The sequence below is a fragment of the Ambystoma mexicanum genome, chromosome 7p (genome assembly GCF_040938575.1).
Source record: "Ambystoma mexicanum isolate Mex_15411 chromosome 7p, UKY_AmexF1_1, whole genome shotgun sequence".
Classification (NCBI taxonomy): Eukaryota; Metazoa; Chordata; class Amphibia; order Caudata; family Ambystomatidae; genus Ambystoma; species Ambystoma mexicanum.
This window is the reverse complement of record NC_090939.1, coordinates 275,128,318-275,144,482: the sequence shown is the minus strand read 5'-3', so window position 1 is coordinate 275,144,482 and position 16,165 is coordinate 275,128,318. Positions and strand designations below refer to the sequence as shown.

At 41.6% G+C, this 16,165-nt stretch overlaps 1 protein-coding gene across 1 annotated transcript in view; it reads left to right on the top strand.

Annotated features, from left to right (window-relative positions):
• The window catches only part of SYNJ1 (synaptojanin 1), a 1,805,713-nt gene that overhangs the window by 358,020 nt on the left and 1,431,528 nt on the right, over positions 1 to 16,165 (top strand). The window contains exon 6 of the mRNA XM_069636346.1: positions 8,598 to 8,681. Coding sequence (XP_069492447.1) covers positions 8,598 to 8,681 — 84 coding nt within the window. The remainder of the gene's footprint in view (positions 1 to 8,597; positions 8,682 to 16,165) is intronic.

The window sequence follows — 16,165 nt, the reverse complement described above, 5'->3', positions numbered from 1 at the left end:
CCCTGTCTTAGACTGCTATGCACATCTCGGGAGACACAAACAGTGCTCACCAGTGCTCCAACAACATCCCTGAGAATGTACGACTTTTGCACAGTGCTCAAACATCATCTTTGGTTCTTTAAAGCAATTAAAAGGCAAATCTCATTTTATTTATGCATTTTATGGTTCATAAACAAAACAGTACACTTTTGTTAAAAGAATAAAAATGAAAGATTCAAAGAGAACAATACAAAGGACTTCAAAGTACAAAAATAGATATTTAAGGAAAAACTATTTAAAAGACCAAATGTCATCCATTAGATTCAGTATCTTTCACTAATGCAATTGTTAGTGATATCTGATTTCCTGACATAAAACAATTCAACAGGTGGTCCATTGACAATGGTAAATTAATATGGACACTTTTATTTCAAAGAGTAGTTCTTAATCCCTGGATTACCATGCAGTCTATTAGTAGATGCTTCATAGTTTCAATATTTCCCCTCTGGAACATCAACAAACACGTTTGTCCGTCTATTTTGCCTCAAGGGCCAACCACCTCTAATGTATGTATCGGGTTTGGGCAAAAACGTATGTAAATCAATCTATAATTGGTCAAAAGTAATTTTTCTATATATGCAGGGAGTGAATCTTGGACTTTAGGATTATTTATATTAGGAATATGATTTGATGCAACTTTCTGTGTTAATCCATTCTTGGTCGAACAATCTCTTTCTCGCCAAGTGGGAAGAGGAGTTGAACAGGTCTTCATTTGCGCTATTTTGGTCAATAGTGATTGATTTAATTCCTTAAACTAAATAACGGGGATCATGTTTCTTCTCTAGAAGATAATCCTTATGTCTTCCTGTAACACACTTTCAGGTGGATTTAGCATTTTGGCAAATGATTGTAATTTCTTCCCAAGAATTTTGGTTTTAAGTGTGATTAGACAAAACTCTGATCCATGGGAATCAAATTTGGAAGACCTTGGCCTTTCATCCATATAGGTGCCTCCAGCCTATTTAATTCTGACCACTTTTTATAGAAGCGTAGTTCAAGCCCAGTGGCAGAACCATCTTCATATTATCAAAATTGGTTAGCATTATATAAGAAAACTTCAAAAATGTGTGAGCAGCTATTTTCATTTGGGCAATTTATTGCATTGCTGTGCATCTCAAATTGGCAAGAAAAATCTTTTTTTTTTAAATAGTAAATGAACCTCTTGAAAAAATCTAGCCGTACATTCTCAATGGACCACTGAAGCCTGGATACCTTTGGTGAATTAGCAAATCTCAACAGTTTTGATTTGTGTGCCTAAAATTGTAAGTTATGCTCTTCCGCATACGATTGCAGCAGTTGTAGCTTAAACTGTAACCCAGTCGGAGTCCCACCAAAGAGTATACTGTCATTAGCATGAGCCAACCAGGAGAGGCTTGCAATAGCTACTGACATGTCATTGACATTGATGTCCGAGATATACAAGTTAAATAAAGTGAGCGGGAACATGCAACTTTTATTGTAATAGAGGTAAGTAGGGTTTTCCCTTGATGCATCTCCATTAATATTTAATCTATCTTTCTTTGTCATGTTCTTGTGTAACATCATTAGGATATCTAAGGTGCCCTCAGGGATCTCGCAAATCCTCAGTTTACTACATAAATTGTGTCTCTTCATAGACTCAAATGCTGCAGTCAGATCCAGGCAAGCTATGTGTACTGGTTGACTGCTGTTTATTATCATCCTATGTTGCATACAAGTCCAGACTAGGCCATTTAATGTTGTACCCATTTTATTTGAAACCCTCTTTGTAATGTTGTTACTCTTTGTGAGGAGACTTACTGGGCTTGAAGATCTCTTAAGATCAGGGCGGGTAAGATCTTAATGCAAACATCTAAGAGGGGAATTGCATGGTCGTCTCCAGCTTCCTGTTTAGGGCCTTTCTTATGTACTAATAATGGATGTGGACCAAGAGGTTGACATGATTTTGCGCAACACATTATAGCAGAGAACAAAATATGTAATATTTCTGCCCTTATTGCAGGGTTGGTATTGGCCCTGCAACGGGTTTGCCTGCTGGGGAGAGAGCCTTGGTGCGTCTGTTCGGGAGAAATCTCGAGCGCGAACAAGCGTTCGGTGTGCACGCATGTGCAGAGGTCTGGGTGTTGGCCTGGGTGTTGCCGGAGAGTTTGCAGGCTCTGGAGGCTCTGCAAGCCGGGCACTGAGACTGCTGGGGCTGCTGAGCATTGTAGTTTTTTTCCCAGTACTTTGGTCTTTTTGTGGACACGCTGTGTCTTGCTGGATTGGGAAGTTAGTTTATTTGCAGTGCATCTGCAAGAGGGGCAGATGTGACATCTAACATGTGATTGTCCTTCATACAGACAACCAACTATGTCTGCTACTCTCTGCACCCTAGCCTGCTTCATGACAGCAACATTCACTCTCCTCTTAAGCTAGTACTTGCACCAATCTCCCTCACGCTGTCATTCCTTGTATGAGGGTTTGTTCAAGCTCCTTCTGTCAACCTCTTATAAAGTCTCTTGGCAAGTCTTGTTCCAGGTTTCCCCCAACTGACCTCTTAAGTCAGGAGAATTGTACACATGTTTCCTCTTTATTTGTCTTAGAATCTCTTTTGGCTCTTTGCAATGTTGGTTCCAGGTTCCTCCCAACTGACCTCTTAAGTCAGGAGAATTGCACCATATTTGCCCCTTTTGTTCTTTAGGCAATGTCTCTTGGCTTAGACAATGCTGGTTACAGGTTTCCCCCAACAGACATTTCATATCAGAAGAATTGCACCATATTCATCTTTTTTGTTCTATTACATTTGATCGATATTCAAAAGTACTTTCACAATGCGGTTTAGCATGTCTCACAGCCCCTTTCGATACCAGGCTAACTCACTGGTTCACTGTGCGGTGGCTGAGATGTGCTGGCGAAAGGCCAGTTTCCCCATCTGAACAGTCTTTCTGGGTCTCTGTGTCGGCCCTCCTGCGCGTTTTCTGCTCTCTCTCATCCGAAGTTCTCCTCCGTCCTGACCAACACAAAACTGCTTCGGCCGGGACTCTCTCATTATCACCACTGTCCTCCGTAGGTCTTCCTCTACCACTGGTCCCGCTTCCCGCCCGCAGGATTTAAATGTCCTACGTAATTGACTGGGCTGACAACAACTAGCCTGCACATTGTTGTTAAAGTCACATTTCCTCCACATGAATGCCTTGTGCCGCCTCCTCTTCCCAGTACATAGAGCGTTCTGGGATTTGGAGTTCCCATAAGTTTCAAATGTTTTGGGGTCATATTGTTGAACAGTTGTGTTTGAAATACAATCATCAGAATTATCAGATGTTTTATATACTCTGTGTTCATCATGCACAAGTGGAGATTGAATAGGATTATGTTTAAAAGTGGTTTTCGGAGTTTTACAATCAGGTGGTTTTGAGTAATGGCAGCAAGCCATCAAGAACTCTGGAACTAAGAGTTACACTGCGCCTCTCCCTGTGGAGTCACCACTCTCCCCTGAGAGCCATCTCCTCCCATGTGATCCACCCTCAGAATACTAGCCAAGGCTCAGATTCAGGTACCGGCTGCCTTTCCCTGGCCACATGGGAGAAGAATTTAGACTGGGGATCAGTGATGACTCCGCAGGAATCATCACACTACACAGACAAAAACTATGACTTGACATTTAACCACTCATACTCCTCTGTACATATAGACATCCTCTTCTATTGGGCAATTTTTACTTCCTCAGCCTTCCCACATCAGACGAGGTGTTAATGTCTTAATATTAATGTCCCACTCCACCCTATTGTACATGTCCCCACGTGCCCTTTACCTCCGTATTCTACAAGCTCTGGACATTATTTTCTATCGTTACAGAATCTTAACATGAAAAAACAACTTCCTGTCCGACTTCTCTTCTTAATTCTTTTGCAGAATATTACTTTTTGTTTGGCTATCTTATGTTAAAGCCTGTCTTACAGCAGAGGCTATATTAATTTCTATTTCTCTCCATGCTCATAGAAAAAAGAAGAGAACAGAGTTTTAGATAAAAGAAACGAAAGGCAAGTGAAATGTATGCCCAGTGATATCACAAACCTTGTATGAAGGCAAGTGGATCTTGGATGTGTGAATTTCCCATCAGGATTCCTTGACTGAATAAGGAACCGTAACCGGAAAGGACTTGTAGGTTAGTATGTTAATAAGGGCTAATCCGACGGAACGAGGGTGTACTAAATAGTTAATCAAAGGTTAAATCAGCATAGCGTCCCAATCCGTGAAAAATGTCTTTAATATTCCAATCCAGTAGGTATGTGTTATTAGCAAGGAGTCTTTGTGATAGGGAAACCTTGCACTGTTTTGGTGGTGAAAAATAAGTAATGAGGATTCAGGATAGGGGTAAAAGGAAAAGAGGAGCAAGGCACAGGAGATAGGTTGGGGGGTAACGTTGATGTCAGAAAGGGATTGAGCGTAGCGTATCCAGGGATGTTCTGAGTTCAGATACCAATCAACAGCGTCAGAGCAGACAAGGAGAAGGCAGTCGGAGAACCGGGGATGTACCGTGGTCGTGGTGTAGATGGCAATGTCCAAGCCGATAAGGAGTAGGCAATGAGAAGTCCGGGGCCGTGCTGTGGTCGGGAAGGCGGAAGAGTAACAGCTGATCGACTGGGAAGCAAGGAGGCTCCGCGCAGGGCCACAAGGTCTTTGGACAACTGCGAGGCCTCCGCTCGCCTTGTTTGGTCGATATCTGTGTTGGATGATGTAGCCGTTGGGGACATGGACATCTTGGATGTGGGTGTCTTCCGACAAGTGCATACGGTAGAGGTGCTAAAACGTTCTGTTATCATTTGTTCTTCATATACCAAAAAGTACCTTCTAATTTGTGTTGTTAAGATCATACTTCTATGATTTAAGCCAGTTTTTTTAATAGTTTAATTGTATATGTGCCACTCTTTGCCTCTTTACTTTATAACTAATATCCTTAGATTATTTAGTTTTTCAAATAGTGGCACGCAATATTTACTTTTCGTGATTTATTTTAAACTCAAACGGCAGCTCTGCTGATTTGCCATTAAGTCTTATCATCTTGCTATTCAAAGTGGATCTTTTAATTATTTCATCAATAGTGGGTAGAATATCTGGATCTTGACTCCTCCTCAATGCACAATAGAAGTCCTTGTTTTGACTCAACGCATCATTAAATATATCTACATTTACAGCCGTCCACATGATGCAGTTTCCTTGCACATTCACTTTTATATAAGATATCTTCTTTTAATAGTAAAGTTCTTCTTTACCTTCCTCCCTCCCCGAGTCAATCATAGAGTGACATGATCACTAAATGTAATGAACTGTCCCTCGAAACTCTTAATCAGTTTCCTTTCATTATAACCCAAAAATATATAATTCACACTTGTGGACGATTTTACATGTGTCCTAGCATTGTATCCAAGAGTGCAGTCCTTCAAGGAAGGATTGATATAAATCAAATAATATTTCTCAAGAAACTCTACAACACAGACTACCATTATCCCTCTGTTGACGACCTTAGAAACCAGTATTGGGCAAATCAAAGCCCTCTAAAGTCGACCCATCCCTCTCATACTCTCCCAAAGTCATCAATTCAACATGATCAACACAGCCACAATAAAAATTAAAATCCCCGGCAACTACTATTTCTGCCTTAGGGTATTGAGTGTTCCATTCAGTTAGTATTCCATGTATACATGATTGTATTTGTGCTGTGTACGTACCACCAGGTGGGCCATACAGATTAATCAATAAAGTCCTTTTCCTGGGTCCAATAGCTGCCACCAATACAGCAGATAACACAACAGATGATCTATTGGAGCGTTTTGTGTTCCTTCAGAGTAATATGGGTTTTGCATGCCGCTGTCTATTGCAGAGTTGGTAACTATGTAGTTTTGCCAGCATCTTTTGGCTTTCTAGTTAAATGATGAGGGGCAAGCGGCAATCTCACTAATCAAAATAGTGACCGTCGGAGGAACAAACTCGCCACTAACGCCAGTCTCCACTGTCCTCGCTGGACTGCTATACTGTAGCAGCACTTGTCAACACTCTTTCCAACATGTGCGCTGATGCGCGGCTTTCAAATTTTAAAGACCAACTCCAGGAAAATAGTGATCACCGCACAAGTTAATTCGCGAAGGAACAGAACAGCCAACACTTGTTTCGACCTAAGGGTATTTATCAAGGTAAGGTGGATTCAATATGTTGTCCCCTGCTTGGGTTTGGTCGGATGGTTTCTGGGATCCATGGTTTTGTACAAGGTGTAGACACACGAAATTCAGTTGGACAACTGGTTGTTGAATGGTTACATAGTTGCAGAATTCTGTGCTTTAATGGCAGTGGTTCGCTGATCGAGTGCCTCAAAGGTTCTAATCCTGCTGTTTGTTTAAACTGCTAGTAATCCTGGCTGCACAAGTGCAGGTTCTACAATCTGCGCAGGGGCTGATTCTCTGTGCAGGTACTGGCAGATATGGTAGACTACCAAGATTACTAGCAGTTTAAACAAACAGCAGGACACGTTCTCTCATGGTTATCCTTGAGCAGTATTCCTCTCAAGGTGTGTCTCCAAACCGATGCCTAAAATAAGTCCCAGTGATCCGATATTCCACTCTGGCCATTCCACACCATTGTGTATTTTCATTTAGCCCTCCATTGTGGCCACTGGTCCCATGGCTTTCCATCCAGTTCATTTCAAACAACACTAGCCCAAGAATGTTTGAAATTTTTTACTTCAGGAAGTCTGGCCTTGAGGTTGGTGACCGTTACCGGCATGCTGGCCAGATATACATATATCATTTGAGATCCCACTAGTGGCACAGAGAAATACCTGCCCTCTGTTGATAAGGAAGTTGTCAAGCAGTTGTTAACAACTCGACTAGATACAAAATATTGTATAACAGGGTGTTTGGTAGCGGGGTGGCATTCTTGATTGCAGACTTTTGTATTTGCCCAAGTTGTATAGAGGATATTCCTGCATATGTTTTTTACTGGCGTTTAGATTGGCAGCAAGGCATATCACTTGCTGAAAAAACAAAGACAACCTCAAATTCAACTGCAAAGTTATCCCCTCTATCTGGGGAGCTTTATACTCCTTTTATATGTCAAGATTTCGAACACAGGGCAAGCATGATTACTTAGACCGATCTATTGGGAAAGGAGCAAGGCGCGCGAAAGCAGACCTATTTAAGGGTCTTATTTTCCCATTCCAACTTTTGTCATCTGTAATAGGCCCAGAAAATTCCTTTCCTCCTCCTCCTTTTGTCTCTCCCAATTGGGACCTTTATCTGTTTTCACCTTTGAGTCTTCATGTTTTTGCCCTTTAAGTCTGCTAACTCGGAACGTAGCTTTTTGGTGGCTGCTACTTTCTCATGAAGGTCTCTGAACTTTTTTCTGTGTTGCCCCCTTTTCTACCATTTTCTAATGAAAACATTTTTTTTTCTACCAATGGTAGTGGTGCATATTTGATTACCAAAGATTCATTTAAGAGATTTCTTTCCTCATCCTCTTTCCAACACGATAGATACTTTTCACAGATAGAATCCAGTGTGCTTTGGCGTCTAAGCTGTACAAGCTGTACAAAATCATTTTGCCATTCTGACAAACTGTGTGTTGGCTTTGTTGGCCCAGGGAGGAGAACCAAGTCTCGAAATAGATAATCTTTTGGTATATACTGCTCTGCATTAAAACCTGTTATGACTTGGTGCAAACCAGGTATCTGGGTGTTCAAGAGCACATTGAATAAGTGGCCAAGCATCACCCTGTACAGAGCAGTATAATTTCAAGATATACATTAGGCATTGACCTAGACTGTCTTACATACCTTACTGAAGCACTACTGCCTTGTTTCACCGGCATGAGAAGATGCTCAAGTCAAATATTTGTTCCTTTAGAACCTCCTGATGCACGATTAAGTATTCACAATGTGCCCATCTTCCTTCTTTCTCCGCACCCGGTTGGGAGTCTTATGAGACTAATCTGTTGGAGGCAGGCAACCATTTGAAAAACAACTTAATTCCCTTTGCTTATGTTATTTCCGATGGATGTTCTTCCACCCACAGATTCCCCATAAACTCTTCCAATTATCCCTCACTGAAAACTGCTTTGAATCTGTATCTTTTGTGGGAATCTCATTGTTCTGTTGCATCTGTGTCTGGGTGAAAAGTGTCAATAGGGCCACATACAGCTCAGTATATACTTGGTGAGACATCATTTCTCTTGCCAGGATTGACACTGACAACTTGAGTGTTATGTCTCGTTGCTGCATGATGCTCAGTGGTGGCAACAAAGTTCCTGGAAAGATTCTCCGACTGCCGGTGTATTATCAAAAGATGAGGAATCTATGCAAGGAACGTGGTCATGTCCATCAGAAAGAACATTACCAAAGGTAGGTAACATGTTTTTCATGGTAAATGAATGTCTAGGTAAGACGAACACTGAGAGAACATGTTATAAATTGTTTACACAGTCATAATGTTATGCAGGCTTTGCTAGTATATTAATGTATGCAGGTGCACATGGGCATAATTGAATCAAAGTACATACCGGACAAATGCTGATGAAATATGATTGCTTTTAATTATTCTATTTTTTTCTAGGTGATCTATTTAGAGGACACTGTTTCTTCATTCATACAAATACGTGGCTCAGTTCCATTGTTCTGGGAGCAGCCAGGCTTACAAGTGAGTTGGAGCTGTCCTTTAATCAAGTGTACCCTTTGTTTACTTATTTTATTGAAATTGAATTTTGGCCGTAATTTCATTGTACAGTCATGATGGAGGCTATTGCCACATTTTGAACATTTGTCTGCCTGGTTATAAAGTGCCCCTTTATAAATTCATCGAAAACTGGGGATCTTGTGATTTGAAATGTTTTTGTTCTGCTGATATTTGCCACCTGGTGTATGTCATAAGCAGTGTTTGCTTGCCTATCAATACAAGTAGAAAATCTCGACATTCTTACGGTTCAGCATTTTTCCTTTGAGTCATCTATTTTCTAGCTCTTCTTAGTCTAACATGAACAGCAAAAACTGCAGATCCAACCAAAGTCGATCCCTATTGTTCTCAACCTCTAAAAGAATGCAAAAAAGTTTTAAATATGAAAAAATATTTTTACTTTATACCAAATATATGAACATTATTTCTGTATTATACAAGATATATAAGAAATTAAAACTATGTAAATAAAATACTCATCCCAAACAATTAAAGAAACAAAAAATAGAAAACACCCAAAAAAAACATAGTGAATAGAATCTAAAAAATCAATTTGCACTCCACTCAACGTTGTTACAAAATTTGTCTAGACAGCACAGACAAGAAGACTCCGACATGTGCACGTTTCCGTCCTTGTATTGTCCTCCAAAGATTTGGACTTTCATTGGGGGTAAACATGATGGGCCTCATTACGAGGTTGCTGGCAACCCGCCAGTGCCACCGGCGGGTTGCCGGCAACCTCGTATTACCGTTTCTGCCACTTGACATCCCGGGGCTACCGGGATATCATAGGCAAGACAGTGGTACGGTAAGTTCCCATTTCCATGGAGTTACATAGGACTCCATGGGAATGGGAACACTGAAGCACCAGCACCGTTAACAGTGAAAAACCTGCCGGTAGGAGCCTGAACTACCGGCAGGTCAGGCCTGCCGGTTGTTCAGTGCCCCTGCCGGCAGGCTCGAAGTGACCCGGTCCGAACAAAGTTACCAGCACCTTTATTTCCGGACCGGGTCACTTCTAATGAGGCCCCATCTCGTTCTGTTTTTCAACTCATGTACTGTCTCTCATTAATTATATAGACACATTTCCTTAATAAAAACTCCCAATCTTGGGCTGCATGGGTTAATTGGCAGACATTTTTCACTCTTCTCCACATTTCCTATTGATTTTCCTTCAGAAGCATGAAAACCAACAGAGGTTGACTTTGGTTTCTATTAACAAACTATTCTATGCGTATAGTAATTGGAACAGCATTAATCCCTTTTCATACCTAGTCCAAAGAAAATCCAGTTGTCAGAATATGCGTTTCTATGACCTTCTTAGTAGGTTCATTCAACACATTTCTAAAAAAGAAAAATATACCAAGAAAACCCATTAATCTTACTTGTTTGGCTGTAGTTCACACCTCAATCTCCATTTAAAAGACAAAAATTCACCTTTTGGAGAAAGCGCGGTTCCCTTTTTCAGTCTAAACAGCTAATTAGCCTCCATTGTCTGTGGTTAATGTTATGCTGCAAGATAATATTACTTTTTAATCTCTGAAAACTCATTAGAAAGTAAACGAACATACATTTAGAACTCATAATTTGTTCTGCAAACACTAACCTGCCTTTCTGTTCCTCGCGCCTGTGTACTCAGTAAACGAGGGTTCTCCATGCCCATATGCGTTTTTCTTAAAAGGAACATACTCGGCTGTGACTGCCTTCAAAACTACAAACTACATGGGATTTATAGTTGTATCAGACTCGCATACTGCATTTGACCCACCTCTCTTGCTCTATAAAAAAAAAGTTTACTGTGTAAAAAAACAACAATGTCTTATATTTGTCCAATTCAAATTGTGTGAATTAGAACATGAGAATTAGCAATGCTTATTTGTGTCTGCCTCTTAGGGGACGTACTCCTCTGTAATGACATCTTCATGAACTACAAACAACTGGGATGTGTCGTTTTATAGGACTAACAGCTGCAAAATAAAAATAGCAATTGCATAAAATGTAATTGTGTCTTAAAAGCACCAAAGCTTTCATCTAAAACTTCTAACACGTACTCTTATCATATTTCTACTAAAAGGCTACATAAAGGGGTGAATTACTTTATGGAGCTCATGATGAAAACAAAAAAAGTAGAGATTATCTAGTAATCAAATTTTCACATTCCACTTTCTCATTTAGCCCTACTATCTCACTGCGTGTTCCAAAAATTTTTCTTTTCCAATCTTGAGACTGATGTTCTCCCTTTTTTGGTTGTAGAACCAGTTAGCTGTTTTATTACAACCCATTTAAAATCATCTGGCTGATGTTGCTTCTCATCGAAATGTTTCAGTCGAGCTGAAAGGGTATATTTACATAGACCGCTTTTGTGCTCAATCATCCTACTGACTGCGCTCTCTGTCTGCCCATTACATTGAAGTCCACACAGACAGGTAATTGTGTAGATTACCATTTTAGTATTACAGTTGGACAACTTCTGAAGTTTCCAAGGTTTATTTAACCTGTCTCAACTTCCTTTGTGGAAATAGTCTGAATCCATATCACACATCCAGCATATGGCCAATCACATCTTCAAGGCCCCCCAATTGGTTCCAAGTAATTATTTGTATAGGGTGTGGTTTAGATTGTATATCATTCTTGATCACTAGAGCCCTTATAGTGGTACTTTTCTTGACAGAAAAAATGGGTGCTTGAAAAAATCAATTGCCACTGTTAAGAATTTTCCAATTTCGTTTTATACAGTTTTTGATTTTATAGGATCATTTACTGAAAATACGTATGCACACAATTCTTTGCTCCTTAGGATGGTGTTCATTTCTATTTGATCCTAGAAGGGCTTCGCTGTTGTTCCAAGCCCTTTTCCCGGTCGTCTAGTAGTACAAAGAGTGTTTATGAAGATATGATATGTCATTTATAACGCACGTGTACACAAGATGAAGCTATATGCAAATCTATAGACTCATAAATAGAGGATATGAAAGAAAGCAACTTGAAGACTGTGAAAAGGGCTTGCAGTTGTTACAGTAGTAGTTATTACCCATACTAAGAGCTGATCGTACATATTAAAAAGCTGCCCAAGTGTAACGAAGAGTTGAGGCAAGTAATTAAAATATCAAAGCTGGACGGCACTGGGTAAATATAAGTTCTTTTATGATAATTATTAACATTTTCTTCCCAAGATCTCTATACTGTGATCAAAAGAAATACATACTACATTCAGTAATAGTGGAACAAAAAGGACAAAACTCCATAGATTCTAATCAATTTAGCTAGCACCACATTAAGAACACCAATTCAAATAATTTTACCAACCTGCTGGGTTTGTAATCTGTGCAAGTGACCTGTTTGACAACTTCTTTATTTCTCAATCCTCACGATAATATAAAAATGCATATTTTATTGTGAGCTTAATATTCAGTAGGTTAGTTTTCTCTAAAGTGATTGGTGCAGAATGATTGTCAATGGAAAGTTCACAATCACTAAAGCAAATTCAATTTTAACATGGGATAACCATGGGATGGTATGCAACCATTTGTCAATAGTGTTCTTAATAACAACTGGGTTATGTGAAGGGTCCAAAATGCGAGACGGACACATAGGTATAGTTTTCTCATTAGTCGCCATTTTATTAAATTAAAAGGGGTGAGGCAAACACCTATCTTTCCCTACCCTACCAGGGATTTCCCTACCTAACAAACTAAGGCTAAAGGAAAATGACCGTATGTCCAAAGGTTTCTGGCCCTCGCACTAATATGTACAAGAAAATCATACAGGAATTATTTGGTTGTTTAAACTTCACAAAATAACATATAAATTCAAACATAAACGTTATAAACAGGAATCCCCGTGACCTTCCCCTGGATCAATTCAGGATTGTTCAAACCAAAGTTCAATTTCAGGAAATTCTTTTCACTAGCCACGTTCCGGTCAAGATTGAATGCAAAGTTCTTCTCATTCTGCATGGCCTTCACTTGGCAAAGTGACTATCTTATTTCCAAAGGGTTTTTCACACTTAACATCAGTTGTTAAAGTTTCTACAAAATCCTGCTTGGCAAATCAAAACACTTTCTCTACACACATCAAATCCAAAGTCAAATGTAACTGTTCTTTTCTCTGAAGATCAATCACTTTTTACCACCTCTGATTGCTCCTTCATAAGTAACACTTCAGTCAGGATAGTTCAGCTAAAAAAGATATACTTTAGTCAGAATGGTTATACAACAGTTCATCAAAACACGGTGGTGGAATTGTCACCTCTATTCCACCACAAACTTCTACAACATTCACGGTGATCTTCTTCCTGGTCCACTCGCCTGCCAGGACTAACCACTATGCGTCCCTTTTCTGGTTTACTCACCTGCCAGGATAAAACTCCCACATCTACAAATTGTATTCTGTGGTAAGGCTTGTTCCAAACTTTCCACACTTGAATCCTCAATGGAAAGAGTTGAACCAACACATGCTTCTTGATTTAGTCTTTTGACCTAGAACACAATTGGCTTATAGCTTCTTTCACAAATATATTGCACCAGAGGACAATGATTCTTACATTGATCTGTTTGCCATAGTCAATGCGGGTTGCAGTTCTCTCATCCTTGATCCCTTTTACAAGGAGGTCTTTGCTCCTGCTGTATCTGGCTTCTATCTACACAACCTTTTGGATGTTTGGCAATGTAGTTTACAACTTTCTCCAACTGGGTATCTTGTTTTGAAAACATCCTATTCAGATTGCCTCTGTGCCTTTCAGCTTTCTCTGGCCATGGCACTGCTTGGATATCCCTCTTTGGCAATGCGGGTTACAGCATTCCCTTATTGGATATCCCTCTTTAAGAAAGTTGAATTCACTTTGCTTTATTATTTTTGGCTATGCCAATACGGGTTACAATATTCCCCCATTTGTTATCTCTTAATAGGAGATTTGCACCCAGTTTGCTTTCATTAAAATGTTCAGTATTCAAAAAGTTTATTGCTACCTAGCAGTCTCCTTCGGAGCGCCCCGGGGTCATCTGCATCAGGCCAACTCACTGGTATATCCTGGCCTCCTCCTTCTGACTAGCCAGTACTGCTTCTTCGATTGTCAGGATTTCCTCCGCGTTGGCAGCTACTGCCAGTCTGCCATTGCTCACGCTGACCGTCAATAGAGCTTTCACAGTTCCGTACGATCTCCGGTGCAAACCTTACACCGGAGCAGGTCAAAGGACAGAGATGGCTTCTCCCTCCCTCTGGGCAGCTGGCCTCAATACCGCTTCCCGCTGAGTGTCCTCTGCATAAACCAGGACTCATGACTTCTGCCATGTTTTCTGCACGGCATCCTGCTGTCAGCATAGCGGCAACTCCAGTTCATGCTTCTCCCTGCTGCTTCTTTAGCCTGCACGTGAAAGTCCTTTAAATGTTTAAAGGTCCCGCTCAGTTGTGGGTTATTACTACAACTAGACCGTTCATCACAGTCGGGTAACTCTGGACCCCTCTTCCTCGTCTCGGTTCTAAGAGCTTATTTAATCCAATCTGTTTGGGTGATTTATAAGCTATATATTTAAGGGAAGATTTCAAAGGAAGTGATGGTGTTTTATGGGTTTATAATCTAAATCGTAACTACTAGAAGTAGTAAAACTAACTCCATGACCCTTACATACATTGATTAAGTTTGGAGGGGGGAGCCCTCCTGTGACAACATGCTATTAAATATTCAGGCACTAGGATAACCTCATCCTACGAAGAGGATGAACACAGGGTCTCTCCTGACTGTCACCACTTTCCATTAACAACCTCCCCTTCCTATTTGATCCTCCGTGCTGATACCACACCAAGGTTAGGATCAGGTACAGCTGCCTTTCCCTGGTCACATGGGAGGGGACCTTAGGCTGGAAATTTGTGATGTCTTGGCAGGATTCATCACAGTTAGCTTTGTATTCTTCTTCCCCAACATTTTGTAAACAAGTCAATCTGTGCAATGAAAAAATTATTCAAGACCCAGCTTTTTAGGAGCAGAGAAATTCAGGGCTGATTGAAGCAAATCAGCCGATTACGAAACCGTAATTTTCTTGCTAAAGGTGTATGTATATATACAAAAACAAAGAGGTGATGGCTGGAAGGTTTAGAATGAATCTTAACCACTGGCATTGCTCTGGGCAACCCTCCAGACCACCGTTCTTCGCCTGCCAAGCCATTACAGAAGGGGAAAGACCATATGCAAATCAGGCTTGGTCCCACCCCAAAAGGGGCAGTCCAGCCCGAACTGCTTGGTCACATCCCTTCTGCACGAGACCACAAGCATCCCCAAACATGTTTCACCCTTGTTGGGGCTCATCAGTGAGGAGTAGCTTGGGTCTCTAGGCCCAGCAGGCACGGGACCCACGTCTGGGCATACCCGTCCCACTCGGGGTGACAAAGCAAAAACAAAGAGGTGATGGCTGGAAGGTTTAGAATGAATCTTAACCACTGGCATTGCTCTGGGCAACCCTCCAGACCACCGTTCTTCGCCTGCCAAGCCATTACAGAAGGGGAAAGACCATATGCAAATCAGGCTTGGTCCCACCCCAAAAGGGGCAGTCCAGCCCGAACTGCTTGGTCACATCCCTTCTGCACGAGACCACAAGCATCCCCAAACATGTTTCACCCTTGTTGGGGCTCATCAGTGAGGAGTAGCTTGGGTCTCTAGGCCCAGCAGGCACGGGACCCACGTCTGGGCATACCCGTCCCACTCGGGGTGACAAAGCAAAAACAAAGAGGTGATGGCTGGAAGGTTTAGAATGAATCTTAACCACTGGCATTGCTCTGGGCAACCCTCCAGACCACCGTTCTTCGCCTGCCAAGCCATTACAGAAGGGGAAAGACCATATGCAAATCAGGCTTGGTCCCACCCCAAAAGGGGCAGTCCAGCCCGAACTGCTTGGTCACATCCCTTCTGCACGAGACCACAAGCATCCCCAAACATGTTTCACCCTTGTTGGGGCTCATCAGTGAGGAGTAGCTTGGGTCTCTAGGCCCAGCAGGCACGGGACCCACGTCTGGGCATACCCGTCCCACTCGGGGTGACAAAGCCTAGAGACCCAAGCTACTCCTCACTGATGATCCCCAACAAGGGTGAAACATGTTTGGGGATGCTTGTGGTCTCGTGCAGAAGGGATGTGACCTAGCAGTTCGGGCTGGACTTCCCCTTTTGGGGTGGGGCCAAGCCTGATTTGCATATGGTCTTTCCCCTTCTGTAATGGCTTGGCAGGCGAAGAACGATGGTCTGGAGGGTTGCCCCGAGCAATGCCAGTGGTTAAGATTCAGTCTAAACCTTCCAGCCATCACCTCTTTGTTTTTGCTTTGTCACCCCGAGTGGGACGGGTATGCCCAGACGTGGGTCCCGTGCCTGCTGGGCCTAGAGACCCAAGCTACTCCTCACTGATGATCCCCAACAAGGGTGAAACATGTTTGGGGATGCTTGTGGTCTCGTGCAGAAGGGATGTGAC